The 22278-nt window shown below is 35.6% G+C and overlaps 1 protein-coding gene across 3 annotated transcripts in view; it reads left to right on the top strand.

Moving 5' to 3' along the window:
• Positions 1-22278, top strand: part of esn (espinas) — a 350301-nt gene that overhangs the window by 298770 nt on the left and 29253 nt on the right. For all 3 annotated transcript variants that reach the window (XM_085822642.1, XM_085822643.1, XM_085822641.1), the window contains one exon: positions 11709-11951. In XM_085822642.1, the coding sequence (XP_085678768.1) occupies positions 11709-11951 (243 nt within the window). The remainder of the gene's footprint in view (positions 1-11708; positions 11952-22278) is intronic.

Here is a 22278-nt window from a genome sequence, read left to right on the forward strand (position 1 = left end):
AACATTTCATTATAGCAGCAATAACTTGCTTTTGTTTCATTTTCAACAATTCATTACGAATCAGCATAATTAACATAGTTAACAGTAAACATGTAATAAATCTTAATATACTCAAAGTTTTCTGTAATAATCATAGACAAATTTTTAAAAACAATGACATGTTTTTCACTTTCTGGGAGAAAGCTCGTTCGGAAAGCTCCTTTCTTCCAAAGTAAAGAGCAATCAGAAACATCTTGAAATTAAATTATTGTAATCGAAAAATTAATCATTAATGAATTTTCTGTGAAGTTAATAGTCTAAAAACAGACTAACTTTCAGTCAGAGCTCTAAAAGAATAATTCTGAAAATTACCTGGTAATTATAATAGAAATTAAAAGGTAATTGGAAAAGATCCGGAATTCTCGGATTTATTTAATATTTTCAGGTCGAGGGGGGCTTATATTCTTAATAACTTTTTTTAAATTCATGCTACGATTAATTACAGTGTTTTGTCTTCACGAATGGAAACGTTAAAGCGTTACATTGTATTAACATTCAGTGTGAAATGTCGCTCATAACCACAAAAATCCCAGGCGCCTAGTTTGCCCGAGTGGGCGCGAAAATGGTTCCGCGAAGGGGTGGCAGGCGCAGAATCAGTGATGCGTGGTTCCTCCTCGTCCTCATTTACGTGCCAATTGGGAAAAAGTTGTTTTCTATGTTCAAGGTTCCCCTTCTTTAAGTGGTTTTTTTTTTTTTTTTTTTTTTTTTTAATAGGCTGGTTGTCGGCTACCGAATCGAAGGCCATCATTCTAAGGGCCTGGTAAAAATCTTTTTTCTGCTAATGCAGAGCGTCATCTCTTTAGTTTAAGAAGGATGTTCGTGTTTTTCTTGACCTCATGCCATGGGGAAAGGATCGCAATTCCCCGCACACTTCTTTAATGGCACTAGGAAAGAAAAAGTATTGATGAACGCGATACCATTAAAGCTGCTTTTCATTTTGACATATCGTAGTTTCATTAATTTATTAATTCTTTCGTTTTGCACTTTTGTTCTTTTTGGAACTTGTCGACGAGTTGTTGAACTTTTAAAATGTGCGAACATGATTGCGGTTAATGGAGGGAAAGTCCAATAACCCTCCCTTCTTCCAGAACGTCCAATCGTTGTTTACATCAAAGATCCCCATGGTTGTCGATGTCAAGCTGATTAGGCATTCTTGGTGGTCGAGTATTTCTCAAAGGTGTGAACACGGAAGTGAAATGGAAATTCTGAATTCAGAAGCATATGGAAATTGCATTCCTACACAGTTCACTGAAAACTAATTGTCATGTTGGCATAATACCAAGGCGATCGGCTATCCTTTAGATGTAGAGATCTGAAAATTAGCAATTAAAATTAATCAATTAATTAGTAGCATTAAATCTAAAAATTGCACAGACAAAATGTATAAATAGTCAGAATAAAATTGTAATATGGAAGCTCCACATATATTCCCAGACAAGGTCCACCAGAGGCCGAGAGGGTAGGTTTGCTGATTATTTCATCCTGGATACGATTGCCTGGACGGGCTGGCTGTATGCAGGGTGATTAGCTGCCATACTGACAAACTTGTAGTGTGCATAGGGGGTACAGAGACGACTCCGAATTGCATAGGAGTTCAGGCTCGCAAATGGCGTAGTTGCGAGCTATGGTGCAAAGAAGCAGAGAAGAAAAACAGAAACAGCAACACAATAATGGGACAGAAAACATTTGATTGAAAGGTTTTACTACAACAGCTGTTCGAAATTACGACCAGAAGTCGTCTGGCAGGCCTGACAGCGGCGCTGCATGGAATGTATTACGTTCTGGAAGATTCCTGGCATGTCACGTATCCTTCCGTGAGCTATAGATATTCGAGGGACGAGGTCTTCAACTGAAGGAACGTACAACAAATTCTTCATGCGACCCCAGGAGAAAAAGTCCATGCGTCGTGATAAGTTCTGTGATCTGGCAGCTAATAAACCGGGCAACCGGGACCTATCCACTGCTGTCCAAAGGTTACGTCGAGTTGTCGGCGGACGTCAGTCGTGTAATGTGGAGGAGCCTCGTCATGCTGGTACCGCATGGAGCGGTGCAACGACGGAGAAACATGTGCTACGTCAAGAAGTTCGGGCAGGACGGAAGAAGATCAGGTATGCCTTACCGTCCAAAGGACTGGGCAGAAGGTACGGTCCATTGAGGTAGTCTCCAAGAGTGCCGGTCCAAACATAGACCGATAAACGCTCTTGAGCTGCGCGTGGTTGCGTACGATGAGGGTTCTCCAAAGCACACACATGGGCGCTATGCTGATTGAAGAATTCCTCACGTGTGAAGTATGTTTCATCCGTGAATAATACGGACGCAGCAAGTCCTTCTTTTTAAGCAGATAGCCCTTGTGTGCCGTAATCCAAGTAACCAAAATCCACACCTTTACACTTTGCTCTTCTAATAACTTCAGTTATAATTTTATTATTACTTTAAAAAGGCGTCTTAAGATCTCGTCATCTCTCTTTACCTTATGTTGTAACAGGGCTAAGGGATCAAGAGCGCCGTGAACTGTGGGATATCATCGATGACACACATTAGGTGCTAAAATAAGTAGGAAATTATGAACTTGAGACGTCTATTCTAAAACGTAATATTTGATTTTCCCCCGATGATCCAGATATTCCCAGCTAAGAGAATACTATATCTTTTAACTTCAGCTTCGACTCATTTCGGGGCATGGAGGAGAATGATTATTTGCTTTATAGAGTTTGGTACTCTTTAGTAGCATAAATTGGTATCCAAACTCCTAATAGACTTGTAGCGAATTATCGCTACAAGTCTATTAGGAGCTTCTATCGCCTATGTCTGAAGATAACGGCAAAGATTTGAGGAGGTTGCAAAATAACCTTTTTATTAAATCAGAACTTTGAACATAAAATGCACTTCTCGTACTTGACAAAATCAGCCAACCATTTGCGGCGAAGTAATTTAAAGTAACAGGTTCAAGTTGCAGTCGACACCCATCGGTTAACCACATAGGCAATGTCAGTATTGTCCAGCTGCACCATGTATATTTATTTTGAATGTTATTTTTGAAGAATTTTGACATATTTACAATTTTACATATAGTTGCAATATAATTGTGACATATGGTGCCGTTGGTACTTATATTGTAATACATAATGGTAAATGTATAGCAGTACTTTTACATACATATATAATAATATGATTATATAAATATTATGCAGAGAGCATTTTGTACATATACACGCAGAAAGTACGTTCCGAGTATATGCAGAGAGCATTTTGTAGATAGAGTACATACCGAGTACAGCATTTTGTATGTGAATTATTTTTCAGAAAATTTTAATCTTTCTTTTGTTTTGTTAGATGCAAAGAGATGTTGTATGTCCTTGTACTTTCTTCTATTTCATCCTTCAGTCTTTTTTTGCCAAGTAGGTCGTGTTTTGTCAGTTCTAATTCAAGTTATTTTTTAAATTCGAGTGCGTTCATTGTATGCTTATCTTGTATTGCACAGTTCTTCTGTACTAGCAAGGAATATGTCTGAGAGTTCCGTATTTCTTCTTAGTTGATTGGTTTTTTAATGCTGTTCGCAGGCTCTGATATATATTGGTCTCTGGATGTTTTAAGTGATAATTATCTGTTAACGGGAAATTGGCGATGTAGTGATTAGGCCCTTCCTCCACATATACATTTCTCGGAATGAGCTATGTTTTGCTCGTAAAAATAAATGGGGAAGGGACTATGTCCTGTCATAAACCATTTGATTAGATGGTTCATGCTAATTCTGTCTGTATTGACGTGAGATTTAAGTTGGAACAGTCCTCTCCCTTTATCGCTTTTTTTTTTTTCAACTCTTCTTCCCATATTTGTTCTCTTAGGCACTTGATATTTTAGCTGGCATTTGGGCCAAGATGGAGTTATTAGATCTGCTTCTATATCAGTAATAGCAGATTTTTCCGCCTTAATAAAATTAACCTTAAACTAATACACAGTCACACAGTACTAATACACAGCTACTAACTAATAAACTAATACACAGTCAATACTAATAAACTAATACACAGTCACACAGTAACCTTAAACTAATACACTTCCGTCTTAAAATAACAGTCAATTTCGAATTTAGAACAGGATCTAGTAATCACAGGCTACACAAATCAAATTAACGCGAAGTTGGCTCTTCTCCGAAATTTTAACGACTGTTTTTAATTGGCACCATGGCTTTAAATCAAAATTTCAGCTTGACATTTGTTATCTTTAGTGTTGATTTAAATACTGTGATATTTCTTTATGATCAAATCAGCGTAGTCCCATAGAATAAGAATAAAAGCCTAAAATCAAAAGTTTTTCATTGATATGCAAACGATACGGTGCACTGATAGTATCAATCTGACCAATGTCAACGTTTAGAAAGCTGTCTGATGTGTCGGTATTATATTTTATGGTTATACTTAATTTGTGCGAAGTCTCATTATTTTTATTTTCATTCGCTTATTATGAGAAATGCTGTCACAATAGGGGGAACTGACTGTGATTACATTTAATCCAGAGATTCCCTAGCGTGTGACGTGTATTTTTTTAATCATAATTATGAATCGTGTTACATCAATTCTAGATACATCTCTATTCTTGTGGACGTTTAATCATATCTATCTGCCTTTAATGAGCTGGAAATCAAGAAGATTTAATCCGCGTTTTGCACTCAGGAGCAAAGACAGGAAGGATTGCGTGTTGCCATTCTGTGATAGCATTTTTTAATCTTTGAATGTGTTTCGAGAGTTCAGTACATTAAAAGGCTGAATCGTTAAGAGCCTGTAATCGCTTTTCGCTTCCTTTATTACCAGTCTAAATTTCTGTGCCAAATCCTCTGCGTGTTATAAAATTATTACCTTTATGCAGATTTAATTTCAACAGAAGAAGTTTGTTTCTGTTGAACTTAACACCAAATAAATGCTAATTTTTGCGTGCTTTTTCCTCACACTGTAATTACTCACTGTCTTGTAGAATTCATTTTTTGCAAGTGTAATCGTAGAAAATCGGTCTTAAATAAATTATGAACACAATAACAACATTTTACTTCTAAATCCTCTTTTATTGAATTTCATTTTCTGATTTATCTTTCTCATAGTTATTTAAATAAAGTTCCTCTGAATACTGCTAATGTCTGCAATGTGGTATTAAACGAAGAATAAATATCATGTTCAGTTATCACGTATACGAGCACCACTAGCAAGTGGGATGGAAGATACAAATTACATCAAAAGGCAGAGCTAATTCTGTATCTATTTCACCCGTACATTAATTTTCTGCAGTTCGGAATGCAACCTGACCTTTTTAACATTGATTTTCATTGTATTCTCATTTTAGTCCTACACTATCCTATTAGTTAGAAGTTATATAATAGTCCGTCGAACATCTAAATACAAAGAATTAGCAGTTCAGATCTTAAAAAAAAAAAAAAAAAAAAAAAAAAAAAAACGCATTCGGGAAAAATAAATTATTTCTGATCCGAAAAGTATGTACGTCTTGCAAACAGCATGAAAATCAACTATCGGATGAATTTTTCCTTGATAAATCCATTTCACTAATCGATGGAAATGCTATAGACCCTAGAGGCAAATGATTGTCATTCTTTTCCTTTCTTGTTACGTCCATGGAAGTGTAATGACAGCAGTGTTCTTAACAAATGGCTGCGGCCCACTCCCCTGGGTATGTGGCCTCCAAGGCCATCAGTGTGTTTGTCTAAGCCTTGCTTTAATTAAAGATCTCCTCCTTCAGATAAAATGAACCATTTATTCTTCATGGCACGTTTATTCCGCCAAATAAATCGTCATCTAGTAATCTGCAATTCGACAGTCGCCTTCTGACTTATTATTCTCCAAGGGTCTGGTACAAGTGGTGTAATTAGTAAAGAGGAATTAATCTGGAATGATTTTCCCTAGTGCCTTAGTTGTCATCATTTACCAATCTATGAGAAATGCGTAGTTCTGTTATTTATCTGCAACAAATTCAAGCAAAAATCGGCTAACCGACTAAATAAGGTAACCGACTCCGTTTTTCATGGCGATATGTAACCTCCTAGTGCTTATTTATAAAAGAAGGTGTTACAGGTGGCTGATAATAAAAGAATAGTATGTAAAAGTTACTACATTGAGAGGAATACGTACTTTGCTTTGTAATTATTAAGCAAAACGGGTCTTCCTGGCGATATTATTACACTATCCTCCCCCCAAAAAATTTGGGGTGAGTAATTTGGCTAAAGTCAGGTACAAAAACTTAATTGAATAATGGATTTTCGAAATACATTTACCTAAATTTATTTCTGATTTTGAGCTTTTTTCCTGTATTGAAAATCAGTTTTAATATTGGCGTAGATTTTCTTAGCTAGAATGTGCAGTACAGTTTTAAGCATTGCATCACATCAAGATTATTTATTACTCATTTCTTCTTTAACAGATACTTATTATAAACAAGTCAGTTAGTCCACAGTAATAGGCCTTGTTATTAGTCACTTTATTCGTTATGATACGTAAGCAAGTTTTTGTGGACTGTGTGTGTTCGAATAATGTGAAAAAATTTATTTAGTAGGAAAAACAATAATTCGGTAGAAAAACAATAATAAACAATGAAAAATAATATTTAACTTGTAATTTCTTTCATCAATATTACTTAAAATTATTTCAAACTGTTTTAGCATTAGTAAAAGTATTTAAAATTTTATAAATTTTCCATATTTTTAGAGAAAATGAATGCATGTAAGCAGCAATTATATTACTTCTTGTGGAATGCACATCCTTTGCCTTAATCAGTTATTCTAAACTGACCTAATTTTTTTGTGGGATTAGACGCTTATGGAAAAGGCAATGAATAATGTTTTGTGAGATTAGACGCTTATGAAAAAGGCAGTGAAATCTATTAACGCATGCCTTTTCGCTTTTCGCTTACATGAAATAACTAATTAGAAAAAAACTAGAATATTCTTCAGTTTGAATATAATACTTTCCTTGTAACATAGTATTATAATGTTGATGTGGGGCGTATCAATTTGAGAAGATAGTTTATATAGTCATGCGTTTGTAGTTATAAACATATTAACCACTGTTTCAATATTATTCAGCAGGAAACACCACTCTGTCCCCCCCGGCGTTGACAAAGGCATTGGTTCCCTAGCTAAATCAGAGTTGTGTTTACGTACGAATTAAATAACTTCTACTGCCTGGTAATTTATGAGCACTGGTTGCTCAGCGTCATATTTTGTTGGTGTTTCTCAAATTCATACTTAAGGAGAGGCCTAAAAATATTTAATATGTGACTTCTCCTAACATCAACCCTTGAGGCAATATTTAATTGCAGAGATCTAATCACTAGAATATTATTATTTCATTCAAGTTCAAATATTACTTGCCAATAAATATCTGTAAATTGAGTCCTATATCTTTTATCAAAGATAATGACTCTGCATTGACTTCCATTGTGCAGATATGGAGTCGTAGTGTTGAAGGTGCAGCCTGTTTAATTTCATTGATGTCATCATTAGGAAGCCTGCTTTGCACGCAAACGAAGAGGAAGCAAGTTAAAAATGGAACTCATGTTTATTCCTTAGATCTTGATCGAGCAATTGTCTGATTGATGATCATAAATGACTCCATGGTCGGTAATCATCGTGTTACTTAGCTCTCTTGTTTTCTTTGTTCAGCTCTCGCGCTGGTTTTGCCTTATTCAGTCATAACCAAACGGCATATTTTCTTATTACTCGTACGCTACTATTATTAACATGCTTAATACTGTTTATGTGTTAACGTTATTTGTAACGAAATTAATTTCTGCATACTTTTTTAACAGTGAAAAAGATTCTGTAAAACTATTTGACTTGTATTAGTGTCATATATCAAAAAGCCCGCGAAGAATTTTTGAGGTATTTTCTCCCTCCTTCCAGCATGTGTAACACACACGGCGCGTATTCAAGAGGTCCAGGTTCGAGTCCCGGCGAGGGCATTGCTCATTTTTCATGTACTCCTGCATCAAAAATAACCTATGACTTAACAGTGGCGTTCGAACTAAAAGGTGGTGCATGATGATGCTTCACCACCAGGATTTGGCGATTGGGTTCCCTAATCCCCAGTCGCCCTTTAAGAGGGGAATTATATAAGGTATTTTCTCCCTCCTTTCTGCATGCCTTCGTGGTGTAACGGTTAGCACACTCGGTGCGTATTCCACAGGTCCAGGTTCCAGCCCCGGCGAGGGCATTACTCATTTTTTTTAGTTTCTCGACATCGCAAAAATTCCTAATAATCTACAGTGGCGCCCGAACTAAAAAGTGGTGGATGATGATTCTTCACCATCAAGGTTTGGAGTTTGAGTCCCCTAATCCCCAGTTGCCCTTTAAAAGAGGGAGTACGTAATATATTTTCTCTCTCCTTCCAGCATAACGGTTAGCACACTAGATGCGTATTTGAGAGATGCGGGTTACAGCCCCAGCGAGGACATTGCTCATTTTTTACGTCTCCAGCATCAAAATAACGTAATGACACTACAAATCCATAAACCCTTTGGTAGAAAACGAATGGCGGACGAAACTTCCATTGTTTTGCTGCTTTTAGTCGATTAGCCATTTGTAGTCAGAATGATTATTCAGATCGGCAGTAAAAATTGAATGAATTCAGAATAGGATCACGAACATCAGAAGGCAGCAATTCCATTGACATCGACCATTGTGTAAGATACTGCAAGGAATCTTCCATAATGTGATTTTTATTGATTTGATCAATAGAACATAAAGCAGATAAAGTGATAACAATAATGATAATAAAATTCACTTTAAAAAACTAATGCCATTCTAATGTCTTATGGTGACTAAACAGATAAAGTAATAACGGTAATGATAATAAAATTCACTTTAAAAAACTGATGCCATTCTAATGTCTTATGGTGAATACTGAAATCCTGTGTTAACAAATTACGCACTATTTCGAAACTGAATGGAAACATTGCCAGTAAAATTGATTACTTCAGCTGTACTAAGATATACGCAAACACGGGAGGAGTCTTCCATATCCAGCATTTTTATTGTGATGCGATACATTTTATGTTTGTCTAAGTATGTATTACCAGGATTTACTTGGATATTATGGCTTAGCTGTGATGGTGCCTGTTTTGAGTGGAACGATATCCTGTACTTAATAAAGATGTTACCGCGACGGAATAAATATGGAGAGCATTCTAATAATGCAATAAACAATTTATGCTGCTTATTTCTACTGGCTTCTTTTTTTTTAACCTAATAAATAAACATCATAATCACACTTAGCTTCTACATCCTCTGTCAGAAAAGTTCCAGGACAAAGGTCGTAAAAAATAGAAAATTGAATTTACCATCCTAGCTGCTATCAAACTAGTCCGCCTGGCTGTCCATACACAACTGTCAACGTATCTGGAGCTCTTGGAAGCAAGCGAAGAAATCTTCAACTGCAGTGCTTGCAAGCTGTTTGTCACAACACGTTGGATGTTTGTAATAATATGAATGAAGCTTTCCTGTCAGTCACTTTTTCACTCGCGGAAACAAGAAAAAATCACAATAATCTTTGACACAAATGTGGGATCAACTCTAGCTGTATCCAATAGTTCAGCAAAAATTCTTCGTCTTTCCTCTTTCTGTTCATCTGTTTAATGAGTGAGGGACGATTCTTGCATTAAGTTTCCGTTTCCCTAAATCTTCGCGCAAAATCTTATAACACACATCACGATTCAAATTCAGTTTTTTTAATATCATACGCACAGTTACACGACGGTCTTCTTGCAGCTATGGATGGGTGACCAGCTCTGGGATCGTCTTGTACTGAATCTTTGCCTTCACGAAACCTTTTGTGCCATTCGAAAACACAACTTCTTGAAAGTGCCTCGCCTGCATATGCTTGCTTAAGCATGTTCCACATTTCATTAAGGGTTTTCCCGAGCTTAACACAGAACTTAATGTTCACTCTTTGCTCACAATCAGCATCCATTGTGTCACCTTAACGAATGCGACAGCAATCTGACCAATGTGTTGCCAAGCATAGCTCTACCACCTAATAAGTTTGCGTGAAAACATGGCCCAGTTCATGCCAAGTAAGAATGCATACCAGGTAACATAAAAACAACATTTGTTCCTCTTTCGTACTCCAAACTCAGAAATTTAGAAAAAAAAAAAAAAATTGTTCTGGAACTTTTCTGACCTAGGCATATAAGCTTTTTTTCTCTCAGGTAATAACATAGTTAACTGGAACTGTTAATGAAATCAAATTGGACTGGAAAACATCAAAGAATTTTCTTTTAAGTGTCAGCGAACAGTAGCGAAAAAATGTTTCGTCAAGGATGAATTTGCACAAATGTGAACAAGCTCTAACGATGCGGCCGTGCGCATTCTACTCTGAATGCTTTATTTTTTCAAAGGGTTTAATGAGAAGGTAGGATATTTTTACTGGAATATATAGACTATATTACAAAATTTTATTAGTTCATTGTAAATTGATTTTATTTTATTAACACTGGAAGTGCTATTAATCTCAATCTTCGCTCCTTTGTTCGCATCAGTTGTGTCCGTATCAGTTTTGAAATAAAAGGATGTTGCCACCAAACGTTATAACCATAAATAATACATGGCGAATATAAAAAGTTTTGTATATATTATGTAAGTATTGTGTATTATATAAGTATATTATAACGAATATAAAACTATATAGTGACACTCAACACTCTATCAGGAATTCTAAAGATATGCGGTTTTTAAATAGTTTGTGATTTTCCTGTTGATTTTTACGTGACATAAATGCGAAGTAAGTCATTTTAATGAAAAAAAAATAATGGCAACACTTAACAGTGTATCGTAATTCTGAACATATGCTGTTTTTAAAATTTTGTGATTTTGCTGTTGAATTTTATGTGGCATAAGTGAGAAGTGATAGTCAATAATAAAATTAAAAACACACACAATAAAAAAAGTTGTGTAGGCCATCTTGTTAACAAAACTGAACATTGATATGATCAACTGAGAAAAGCCTGAAAAAAATATATGGCAAAACTTAACATTCTGTCGGATATTTGATTATATTAATTACATTAGCTTTGGCCATCACAAATCTGAATTTCTACCAAATGCTTTGTTAAAGGAAAAGTAACATAAAGTATTTTGTATGTGATCCAATTTTTCGAAAGATCGCGGATTTGTCGATTGGCATTCTCCTTGGAATGGGTCATTCCTTCGATCATTTTTACCGTCTTCTCAACGAAAATACTGAGCAGTTGCATCACAGAGTATACCGATATTACGTTCGCAAAGAAAAAATATACTGCGTAAACCCATGTCTTTCGGAATTGACATGGCAGTTACCCTCCGTACCTTTCAGGGTGGCATAGTTTATATATGGAAGACCAAATATTTTGCAGCGCCAGGGTTCGCAAGCTTCGGAAAATTATATGTCATTTCTAAGCCTTTTCACTTGGAAAAACGGTCGAAATCTTAACAATCTTATTTGATTAATAAATGAACAAATTTTAATTTATTTTCTTACGGGAGAGGGGAAGGAGATCCTCGCCTTCTCTGCCCAGTAGTTACAAGATATTGTTGATTGATTGATTAACTGTATATAGCAAGGTGTCAGTAGTGGTTTGGTATTCTGAACAACAGCTTGCGATATTTTTATGTTATATATTTTTATGTTTGACAGGTTCATCTGTACTTCAGCGGCATCCCTGAAGCGAAGGTGCCTTACGTGAACAGCGTCGGCGAGAAGTACCGCATCAAGCAATTATTGCACCAACTGCCTCCCCACGACAATGAGGTACGCTATTGTAATGCTTTGCACGAGGACGAGAAGAAAGAGCTACGGCTGTTCTCTCAGCAGCGAAAAAAGGAAGCTTTGGGCAGAGGAACACTCAAGCAACTCTCCGACCCACAGCCCTGCAAAAATGTAAGAAAACATCTCTTTCATTTCATCTTCAACTTTTAGAGTTAACTCTGAATACTTTCATATGGCACCATTACTCGTCGGTTATTTCTAAATAAGGACATTAATGAATAAACTTTGGATAACTATATTCAAAACGAACTATGGTTCATTTTAGATGGGCACTGACTGAATCAAATACTCCTTTCCATGGTTATTATTTCCATTGGTTCATTTACGTAAATTTGTAAGGTAATTTACACTTAAGCACTTTGGTTAAGCTTTCTATGGCGCCATTAATCCGTCCTGTGTCTGCGACTTGTCCTCACATTTTAACTTGAAATCAAAAATGCTAATGAATATAGCAAGAGTAAAATCCAAATTATAACTTTATTCCTATGAACTGGTTGTTAAACTAAAAGCATAACAAACTTATTCACTTCATCTTACAAGATTCTTGGAATCTGATAGTGTTAAACATGAATGACATAAGTAAAGCTATCTGCACCAGGGCAACCTGTCTGCTATAGTCTGTTTCTTCAAAATAGGCACTTCATAGTAATCCTTCCCTCATTTAAGATCATAACATGAGTCGTCATCACTGCGCAGAGAGAAATAAGGGAATTTAGCAAATTAGAGGGTTCAACCTTTTTTTTTCCGAAGCAGTCGTTGCTACATTTATGAGTCGTAGTTCGGGATAAGAAATGACTTGAAATTACTGTTCTAAAGTAACAGACTATAAAATATGGCCGATCCATAAAGCATAAATACTAGCAAAAGCTTTAAGGCATCCACCGAAACCAGGATGGATTACATGTAGACGGAAATATGATAAAACTGCGTTGCCAACTCTCTCTGACTTTAATTAGGCTTAAGTCTCAAAAAATTTCTTTCGTATTCTAGCCTTACCGACCATAAAACATTAAAAAAAATTATATATATATATTACCCCTTTTCCTTGTGATTTGCACCCCCCAACACCAGGGTATGTCATGTGAATGGGTTTATAAACAACAGATTCTTAGTAAATAATAATAAAAAAAAAACATTTTATAATACTTTGAAGCGTTTTATTTATTTATCCATCGTTTGCAGTGAACTTTTGATAACGATTCTGTAGTTCTTGAAAAGTGCTGGTAGTGTTCTTTCAGAATTGCATGGGGACCTCTCGGCGCATGGCTTTGAAAGTTCGGTATATCCGAAAATCGTTCTCTTTTAGTGTTCGTTTCAGAAGCAGGAACAGAACGAAGTCTTCTAAAGCAATATCATCGGAGTACGGCGAATGATCGAACTCTACAACTCCTTTACAGGCTATACACTCTTTCAAGACAAGGGCCAAATATGGTCGGGCATTATCATGGAGAAGGAACTAAGAGCTGACCTTGACGTATTCTGGACGTACGTGACGGATCCTTTATAATAAACTTTCCTGAACGTCATAAGTTTTAGTATTCATTGTTGCTCTTTTCGGTTAACATTCACTTTTCAATGTTTTCGTCATTACAAACAAAATCCATACGTCTAGTACTTCGAGCACTGTCTTCAGCGGACTGTCGAAAAGATTTAAACATTCATTAAACGCACTTTAAAAATACTAGGGGTACTTAATCTCCGTAAACTTGTTTCAGCATATAATGACTTTCTTTTGCAGATTTACCAAGCTTGAGGCAGAAAATTTGTTCGATACTCCATTTTCAGCTACTGCTGCGCGTTTGCATATAAATGTTTATCAACAAAAATCCATGATGCTTTTTTGGTATGTTCAAACACATTATGGAGTACCCTTGCTGCGCTTCGTCGTTCGCCCACGATCGCGCGTGCGCATCCTATGACATCATTTATCGAGCTTTATTATTATACCTTGTATATTATGTATATAATATTAATTTTTCCAAACACCGAGGACTTGCCGATTTGGTCTCTCCCACTGTGCAATTTGAAACAAATAAACGAAATAATTACTTAGTACAGCTAGTTTTTAGGACAATATTATTGTAATTTCCAAATTCGATGTTTATAATTTGGGATCTACATTTAAAAAATACAGAATGTTTTGCTCTTGAAGACAGAGTATCATATTTTTCATGAGTATAAAGCGCAGTGTGTTTTAACTGCTGTATAATCCTCTTTGAAATAAAAGTTGCACATTTGTATAATTTATTTTTATTCACATTCGCACATTTTCATAACAATAAATGAGTATGTATATTTGGTCAACAGAAAAAACGCAATCCAGTTTTCAGAGTTTCTGAAATCCAGCTGGAGTTCCCAGTCAATCCGGATATTCAGAGCTACTGTGTATTAAGCCTACTCATATAGCATAGTTAGGCGTTTCAGGCATCAATACTGAGAAAAATTTCTAACCGGAACGTGTTGGAAAATTCTTGTACTGTCATCCGTTTATGAGCAAAAGCACTAAATACACATAATCCGAAGAGTAAAGAATGAGGTGCTTTCTGGCTTGTATCCTGGAGCTACAGAAACGCTACCTTTTCTTGAAATGGAATTAAAAAGTGTAATCTTTGTTTTCGTAGATGGATGCGCTCCGTTGCTTTCGTAATTGGATGCTTCTGTTTACAAACGGGTAGTTTATGTGTTTCCTTACACGCATTTCCTAGTTGCTTTTCCAAATTCGCCCGTTAGAAGATGAGATACTGTCTGTTTCACAATTTATTTTCCAAGCTTACTGTCTTAATAAAAAATAAACTTTAATGGCTTAAATAAAGTTAATAAAAAATAAACTTTAATGACTTAAAATATCGACGTTAATGGAAGATTAAAATGATTCCGAATTACATACCATCGTATTTTTAGATCCATTTTCGTAACCTCGTTTAGAGGTAAATCTTTACAAAAAATTCTCTATTCTAATACTTTTATAAATTTGTAGACTATTAAGATTTTTGAAGCAGAAAACATCTGGGCGGGGTTCGAAACATGGCTCTTCCGCACTTGCTAGCTGGACGTACTAAATCACCAGAGCACGAATGGGAAACAACGATAATTCTTCGTATTTTCTTTCACTTTAAGGACGACTTGGGAGAGACACGAGATCTAATCGACCCAATTTAGGTGCTGAGGTTTATCGTCCACCACATTTTAATACCGGTACCGCTGTAGAGACCAGCTAAGCGACAGCTTTTTGAAGCTACATCAGAATCTGTAGGATTTTTGAATCAGGAAACATAAAAAGTCAACTATGCCTTCGCTAGAATTCACCAGGAATGCCTACGTCCTCGCCCGGATTCACCCGAATAGCCTATGTCTTTGTCAAGAATCACATATCACCCATTTGCTGGCTGGATGTGCTGACTACTTACACCACGGGAGGATGTGATAAATTTTGATAAATTTCTTAAATATGATATTACATTTTCTAAGAGGTGATTATTTGAAAATTATCCGCATTGCGTGTAGCAAAATTTTTAACAGTCTATGTAATTGTTTTTAAATATATCACAAATGTGATATGAAACTGTATATTTACTCTTTCTGTATAAATAATAAGCCTAAATAGACACGGCAGATTTTTCTGAAGTGAAGAAAAGAAAAGTAGAACTGCAGCACAAGTTTATAAAATATTGCTAGCCACATGGCAATTTTGAATGTATCTAAATTATTTATTCGAACCAAGTATCGGTGCTAAGGATCTCGACTTAGTTCCCTTTATCCTTATATTAGTCCTTGAGGAACCTTGCTGAGCTTAATCGTATTAATGCACATCCAGGAGCCAGTGGCTGCGATTATGTATGGTAGAATGCATTCTTTAATTGATTATAAGAAGAGAGGAATTTAATTGACTACTTGACCATAACACGCGATTTGTAAGTTCGAAGTCGTAATTCTTACATTTATTATAAAATTTCATCATCCTTTTGACCATAAGCTATATGTACGTCTTTGTGGAAACCTGCTGATGAAGCGCAGTACTGTTCCTGATTTCAGGTGGAAAATGTTTATAGGGCAATGTTGTTTGAAATTTAAAAATTCATTATCTAGTCATCTTTGAAGTCGCATCCATCGGAACACACGTACTTGCTTCAGGACTACTAAGATTCTCAGAAGCGTTGGTAAAATGCCTTTGTTCATATCTGCCATAGACTTCTAACATCGTTTTGGATAGTTTAAACTGTCTGAAAGCATTGACTTCCTTGAACAATCTTAAATAAAGAGAACATCACAGTAAGAAAATGAGAAATAGGATTAATAAGATGGTCGTGGTCACAATATGGAATTTTCTTTTTTTTTTTTTTTTTTTTTTTTCCCAGATAAAAGAACTTTAAAGTCCTTTTTCGGGGAAGAGGGCTCAACATGCGGTATCCTGCCAAACGGTCAAAAGATGCTTTAACCGTTTGCACTGCAACGCGAACTGTGTTGTCCTCGAAATCACTTTATACATTTCTTTTATAAATTAAAAACCTCTTAAGACCTTCTAACATCCAAATTTAGTTATTGACAGCTTTACGTTCATGACATGATTTTTCTCTGAACTTTTTGAGAAGAGGGGGCGTATCATCAAGGGTCGGCGCTAGACATTTTACCGCCCGGTGCAAACACCGCGACTTCAAAATTCTACCGCCTGGTTCCTTCCTAAATTCTAAAAATTTTGCCACCATTAGATTCTGCCGCCCGGTGCGGCCACACCGGTTGCACATTCTCTGGCATCGGCCTTGCATATCATTTACTAATGCAAGCGAGATTTTTAATGAAATACCTGCCACTTGACCAGTAGTTTCTTTCTTTTATATAAATATCAGTTTTACAGTTACTTATATTCCTGATTCATAAAAATAAAAGAAAGAACTGACATCATGATTATGGTCATAACAAAGCTGCCATAAGTTTGTTGACTGATATTTGTGCAGGATAAGTAAGTCATACCTAACAAAAAACTTGAATTTATGCCATTTAATAAAATTATGTTATAACAGAGTTGCATCCTTATAATCCTTCAGTAGAACGTCATCATTAAATCTTTTCAAGTAAATTCACCAATCTGAGATGACTCACCGAAATATATTAGAAGTCAAGATTGCCAGTCTACTCATCGTCATCAATTCCAGAAGTCATGAAGCCTCAATTAAAGCTCAACCATTCTTCTAGCAACCAAAGAATTCAGCCGCTGGAAAATTTCTGTTTAGTATAATACTTATTGAGACGGCTGCAAAATAGGAGATAGAAACTTGATTATAGAAGGATGACAGGGTGTTTGGAACGGGAAAAAAATTCGCTACTGTGATCCTGCTTTTGTGGGGGGAAATAACTGCAGTGTGCACGCCTGTCTTCTAAACGTAGAATTACATAAGCATTTGAATCATTCTGTGATACGTAGCATTATTTGCTCTTGAAGCGGGAACTTGAAAAATCGATAATTCGCTAACAATACGCGAGTCAGAATCAGGCGCAATGATGCATTTCTCTCGAGGGGAAAAGTGAAAAATGGGCTTCGGGATTAGTTTCGGGATGCGGATGACATCATGCCTTGGAGGGGCCATCCCACGCATCGCAGCATCATCATCACTGTCGAACGAAAGTTTTCAACGCGAATCGGTCAGAATGTTTTGCTCGCCTCAGGTATGTGCACGCATTTTTCTGCACGTGGTATTTCCATTTACGCTTGAATTTGGAGCCATAAAGCTACAGTAGTTGCTTGCGAACAACAGAACGCTATGCCGGTGAACCAGGTAACCTTTTATTTTCTCCATCGTGGTAATTACGCGTTTTTGACGTAGACTTGTGCGAAAAAGAAGGATTATTCATATCTACAACGGACACAAGAACTGTCAGAATCGTATTTTTGATATAACGGCAATCGAATGATTCCTTCTTGTGCAATATCATAAGCAGAACGAAGTTTCTTTTAACTAATGTACGGTCCAGAGCCGGTCGCACAGCCTTTATGCTGCAATGATTTTAATTGTTCATGTCTTTCAAATTTTTTGTTGTTTTTATTAGAAGTTTCTGAGAATGGGATATTACTTTGGCCATTTAAAAAATTTCGCTTACTGCTAAATTTGAAGCTAGCAGCGTATAAACTCAACAGGAATTTATCGAGTCTTTAAATTTTTTATTGATTTTGTTGTAAGAATTTTGATAATGAGTTACAGTTGCAGGAAACTGTAATTCATTATCAAATTAATTGCTGAATTTTGAAGAACACAATTTTTCCTCGTATTTCTTCGAATTTTAGTTGATTTCAAAATTGGAAAAAAGTAATAGAAAGCAAAAATTATTTTGGTATAGGTAATGGAAAATAAGAAACATTTTTGATTAATTAAATTGGTACTTGCATAAATAAAACACACTGCCTAATTTCTGATGTACTGTATATTATCACTTCCGATATCTTCGCTTTCAAAACTTAAATTTTAAGCTTTGCTGTTGCACTAGAACACATGCTCTTCAGTACCATTTAAATCATTGGTAACGCAAACGCAACATTTCAAACAAGACTGTTTGATAATTTCTTCAGGGCCATTCTTCTAATATTAGGGGAGATCGGCAGAAATAAGATATTAAAATATTCTCTTTGAATTTGAGCTGCAATCTAATTTTACACCTTAAAAATCTAAAAGTGCGGCTTAAATTCGAAGTGATATGTTAATACTTTGAGTAGAATTGAAAATTTCTTTTTCGAAGTCTTCTACAAGTCCCGCGCTAATCTCTGCTGGAATTTGCCTAGCGCTTTCCTAAATTTTAAAAATTCTGCTTTAGTGTCTCCACTAAATTTTAAAAAATTTGCTGTCCGTTAATCTTGCTGCTCTAAAATTCTGCCGCGCGATGCGGCTGGTCCTCATGGCCTGTCTGCATTTTTGGTACTCGTGTGTTACTTCTTGGCTAACAAGACCACTTTTTATTCTGATTTCTGCAGGCGTTCAGGAACCGTAAAATTGTTCTGAATTTTCCCCTAAAGAGGGGGTTTTTTTATTCCTTTTTTCGTTTTCTTGTTAATATTCCTTGTATTGTTTGGGGGATGGAGATAAATTTCAGACCAAATTCGACAAGTATATAGAGGCTGTTCATACATTTTTTAGATGATGTATATTGTATTCACAAAACTAAATTACATAAAATTCTTGTGTTTTAAATGTTCTATTTGACATCCCTTATTCTGAACTATCTTTCGACATCGCAATTTCCAGGATAATAATGCCTTTTGAAGTGGCAGAAGAGGTATTCTATCCCATTCCTCCCGAACAGCTTTCCAGAGTCCTGTTAGGGTTTTGGGACAACGTTTGGATAATGCAGTTTTTAAAAGTCCAAAAGCACAAAAATCCATAGGTGACACATCGGGAGATTTAGTAGGGATATCAGTGAAGGGTAATAGAACCTTGATACCAGTTTTTTTGTTCCATTTCTTTTAGGAAATTTACAGTAGATTTTGATGTGTGACTGCTAGCTTTGTCCTGATGGAGTCTCACAGATTGATAGTACTGTGGGTAAAGCGATGGTATTTCGTTCAGAAAAATTGGCGATAAAATATGTTTCTGATAGTATTTGGAGTTAATCTTGACATTTTTTTGCACTCTCTTTATTTTTAACATGCCATTATAAAAAAAACCAGCAACAATCATAACACCCTTAGAAAAACTTCTTTCGATTCTTTGAACCATGTACTTAAATTTTTTTTCTCCTCTTTTATGATAATAAATGGCTCTTTTTTTGTTACAGTCATTTAAATACACCCATGCTTCATCTATTGTAACAATTGTTTTCCATTTTTCTTTACATAAGTGTTTCTCATATAGAATTCTGCAGCGTGTCCTGCGTTGAGCGATATGCTTTGGAAGAAGACGATGCACATTGCGTTTTTTCGCTTTCTTAAGATTTAAATCAACGTTTATCATTTTGTTTACAGTGGACACCGAGCATTTTAATGATTTTGCAACTGTCCTTTGACTAGAGGTATTTTCTTTTAACATTAAAGAACGTATACCTTTCCAATAGTCGAAGATGTCCATTTTTTCCTTGGATACTTGTTTGGAATTTTTGTCCCACTTGAGGCTCCAATTTGACGTTTTTTTCCTTTCTTCTTGATGATATTACCTATGGACGCTTTAAATATCACAAAACCATGACTCCCACATCGTTTTGGGATAACGGAGCTATGCATATTTCTCTTCGGAAAGAGCGTAAATGTAGCCTTCGAACCACTGCTTTGTTAGAAAAATAGAAAAGTACAACTAAAAATAAATGACAGGATGCGTAATTAATGAAGTCACTATCTACGAGGCTCTATAATCGTAACTATCTTAACCGCGTTCTAAGATACAGCTGAGATTCAGCAAACTTTCTGATTAAGAAGTTGAAAGATTCAACTAACTGTCGAAATAGGCGCACAGGCCGAAACGCGCGGTTCTTAAACTTTCTACCAAGCAGCCTTCACGCTCGTGATTCAAGAAGTACACCTACAATCTCGTTTCCCTTATATTTAACTCAAATTACTTCTGCTAAAAATTTGAATACTCTGCGCGTTCTACTACGATTTACATACTCTGGCATTGGCAATTCCAGGGGAAAGTAAAGGCTTGACAGGAAAGATAGCTTAAAATAAATGTTAGTTAAAATAAATATAAACCCTGCAACCGCTTACCATAATCGTCTAAAAAATGTGCGAACAGCTTCTGTATATTAGCATTGCGTCTTTTTTTTTTTTTTTTTCCTTAATGTTTATCTCTTGGAAAGCATTTCCGAACAATTGTTTAATATACCTGTTTGTGTTCTATATTTTTATTATTATTTTGTGTTTATTAATCTGTTATATTTTAGTTACTTGCGGGCACCATTTTGTACCGATATTCTCCATTTTGTACCGATATTCTTCTTGTTTTGTGTTTCTGATTTTTACCATTTGCAACCAGCGTCTATTGAAAAAATTGTTATAAATGTTGTGCAACGTCTTGACATACTAAGCTCACTGCTTGCGTAGTATGTAAGTTATTCAATGCTAATAATTCGCACGTCCAAATAAGTTGGATTTCGGATAGAGTCCAAGCATTCAGGTGTTTGACGCCATTTCAACTTAAACAACCATTTGTTTATTCATCTCATGCTAATTTTTTTAAATGCGTTTACCAGATCTGATGAGAATTCAATCAGGGTCAATGCATTATTTTCAGGCTTATGGTATTTTACCAAAAAGTCACTTACTGAAACTGAATATGAAGGAAAATATATGATGAATAAATGAAATGCAGAGTGTTAAAATAACTACAGAGTGTTAAAATAAAAGTTTGGGCTTGTCGTCTTATTCAGCTGAAATAAGTTAGAAAATAATAAGTTATTCAGAAAATAAGTTACGGAGTGATCTGATTGTCAAACAATAACCGCTGGAATTTAAAAAAAAAATTTAATCAGTCTACCGACGTAGAAAATGTACTTCAGTCCCCAAAAGATACCAATGAATTGTTAGCGATGCATTGGCAGATATCAGATAATACATAGTTATCGTTTGAATATTTAATAAATACTTGATGCGAAGAAGTAAAGGGACACATATCTTTCCTGGCTGTTATCCTGGTTCATTTCCTTTTTTCTTTCAAATGCAGAGAGTTATCAGATGTCACCTGTCACTGCTGAAATAGATGGCGAAATTTTTCTTCCATCAAGTAAAGAGTAAATCTTTGTTGAAAAAGGCAAAGCATAAGTCATTCTGTAAAGCTCAATTTATATCCTTTCTCTTTTTATATTAAAATCTAAACTACTAGCAATTAAGTTACCTGATTAACACGATGAGGAAATATAATCAGGTCACACAATGCCAAAATTGTTTCTAGCATGAAAAGGAATTTTAGAAATATATATATATATATATATATATATATATATATCAATTCTGTTGAATGATCTGTCTTAATGTATAAGACAAAGATCCAGTTGATACTTCCATTCCAGTAACACTTGTTCAATGCCATTCATATCAATCTGACAGGCATGACATCCTTTCTTCCAACTGTTGTAGACTAGCAGTCATGGCAATTAATCATAAATTTTAGGTAGTCTGACTGGCAAAGTCGAGTAATATTAGTTCTCAAATAAATTAATTAATACTCTCAAACAGATTGTCAAAGAGATTACTCAAAATCTCATTGACAATCTCTCCATTATCTTGGAAGCTTGTGTTTAAAGCCTTTGATGCCAAACTAATAGGACATCCAATGCAATTAAATGTTTTTAGATAGTTTGTACTAGCGCCTACCCTACCAGTATAGTGGTTAATGACGCTGACTGCCCTAGCGATGGGCCTGGGTTCGAATCCCGGAGAAGGCATGGTTGTAACTGTTCGTCCCTTCATAGGAGGCAGCGGTGGTCACATATTAGGTGCTTTTATAATGAAATGGGCTCCAGTTCT

Source organism: Stegodyphus dumicola, chromosome 8 (genome assembly GCF_044657685.1).
Source record: "Stegodyphus dumicola isolate Sdum_Otavi_A_Nest chromosome 8, ASM4465768v1".
In the NCBI taxonomy this organism is placed as follows: domain Eukaryota; kingdom Metazoa; phylum Arthropoda; class Arachnida; order Araneae; family Eresidae; genus Stegodyphus; species Stegodyphus dumicola.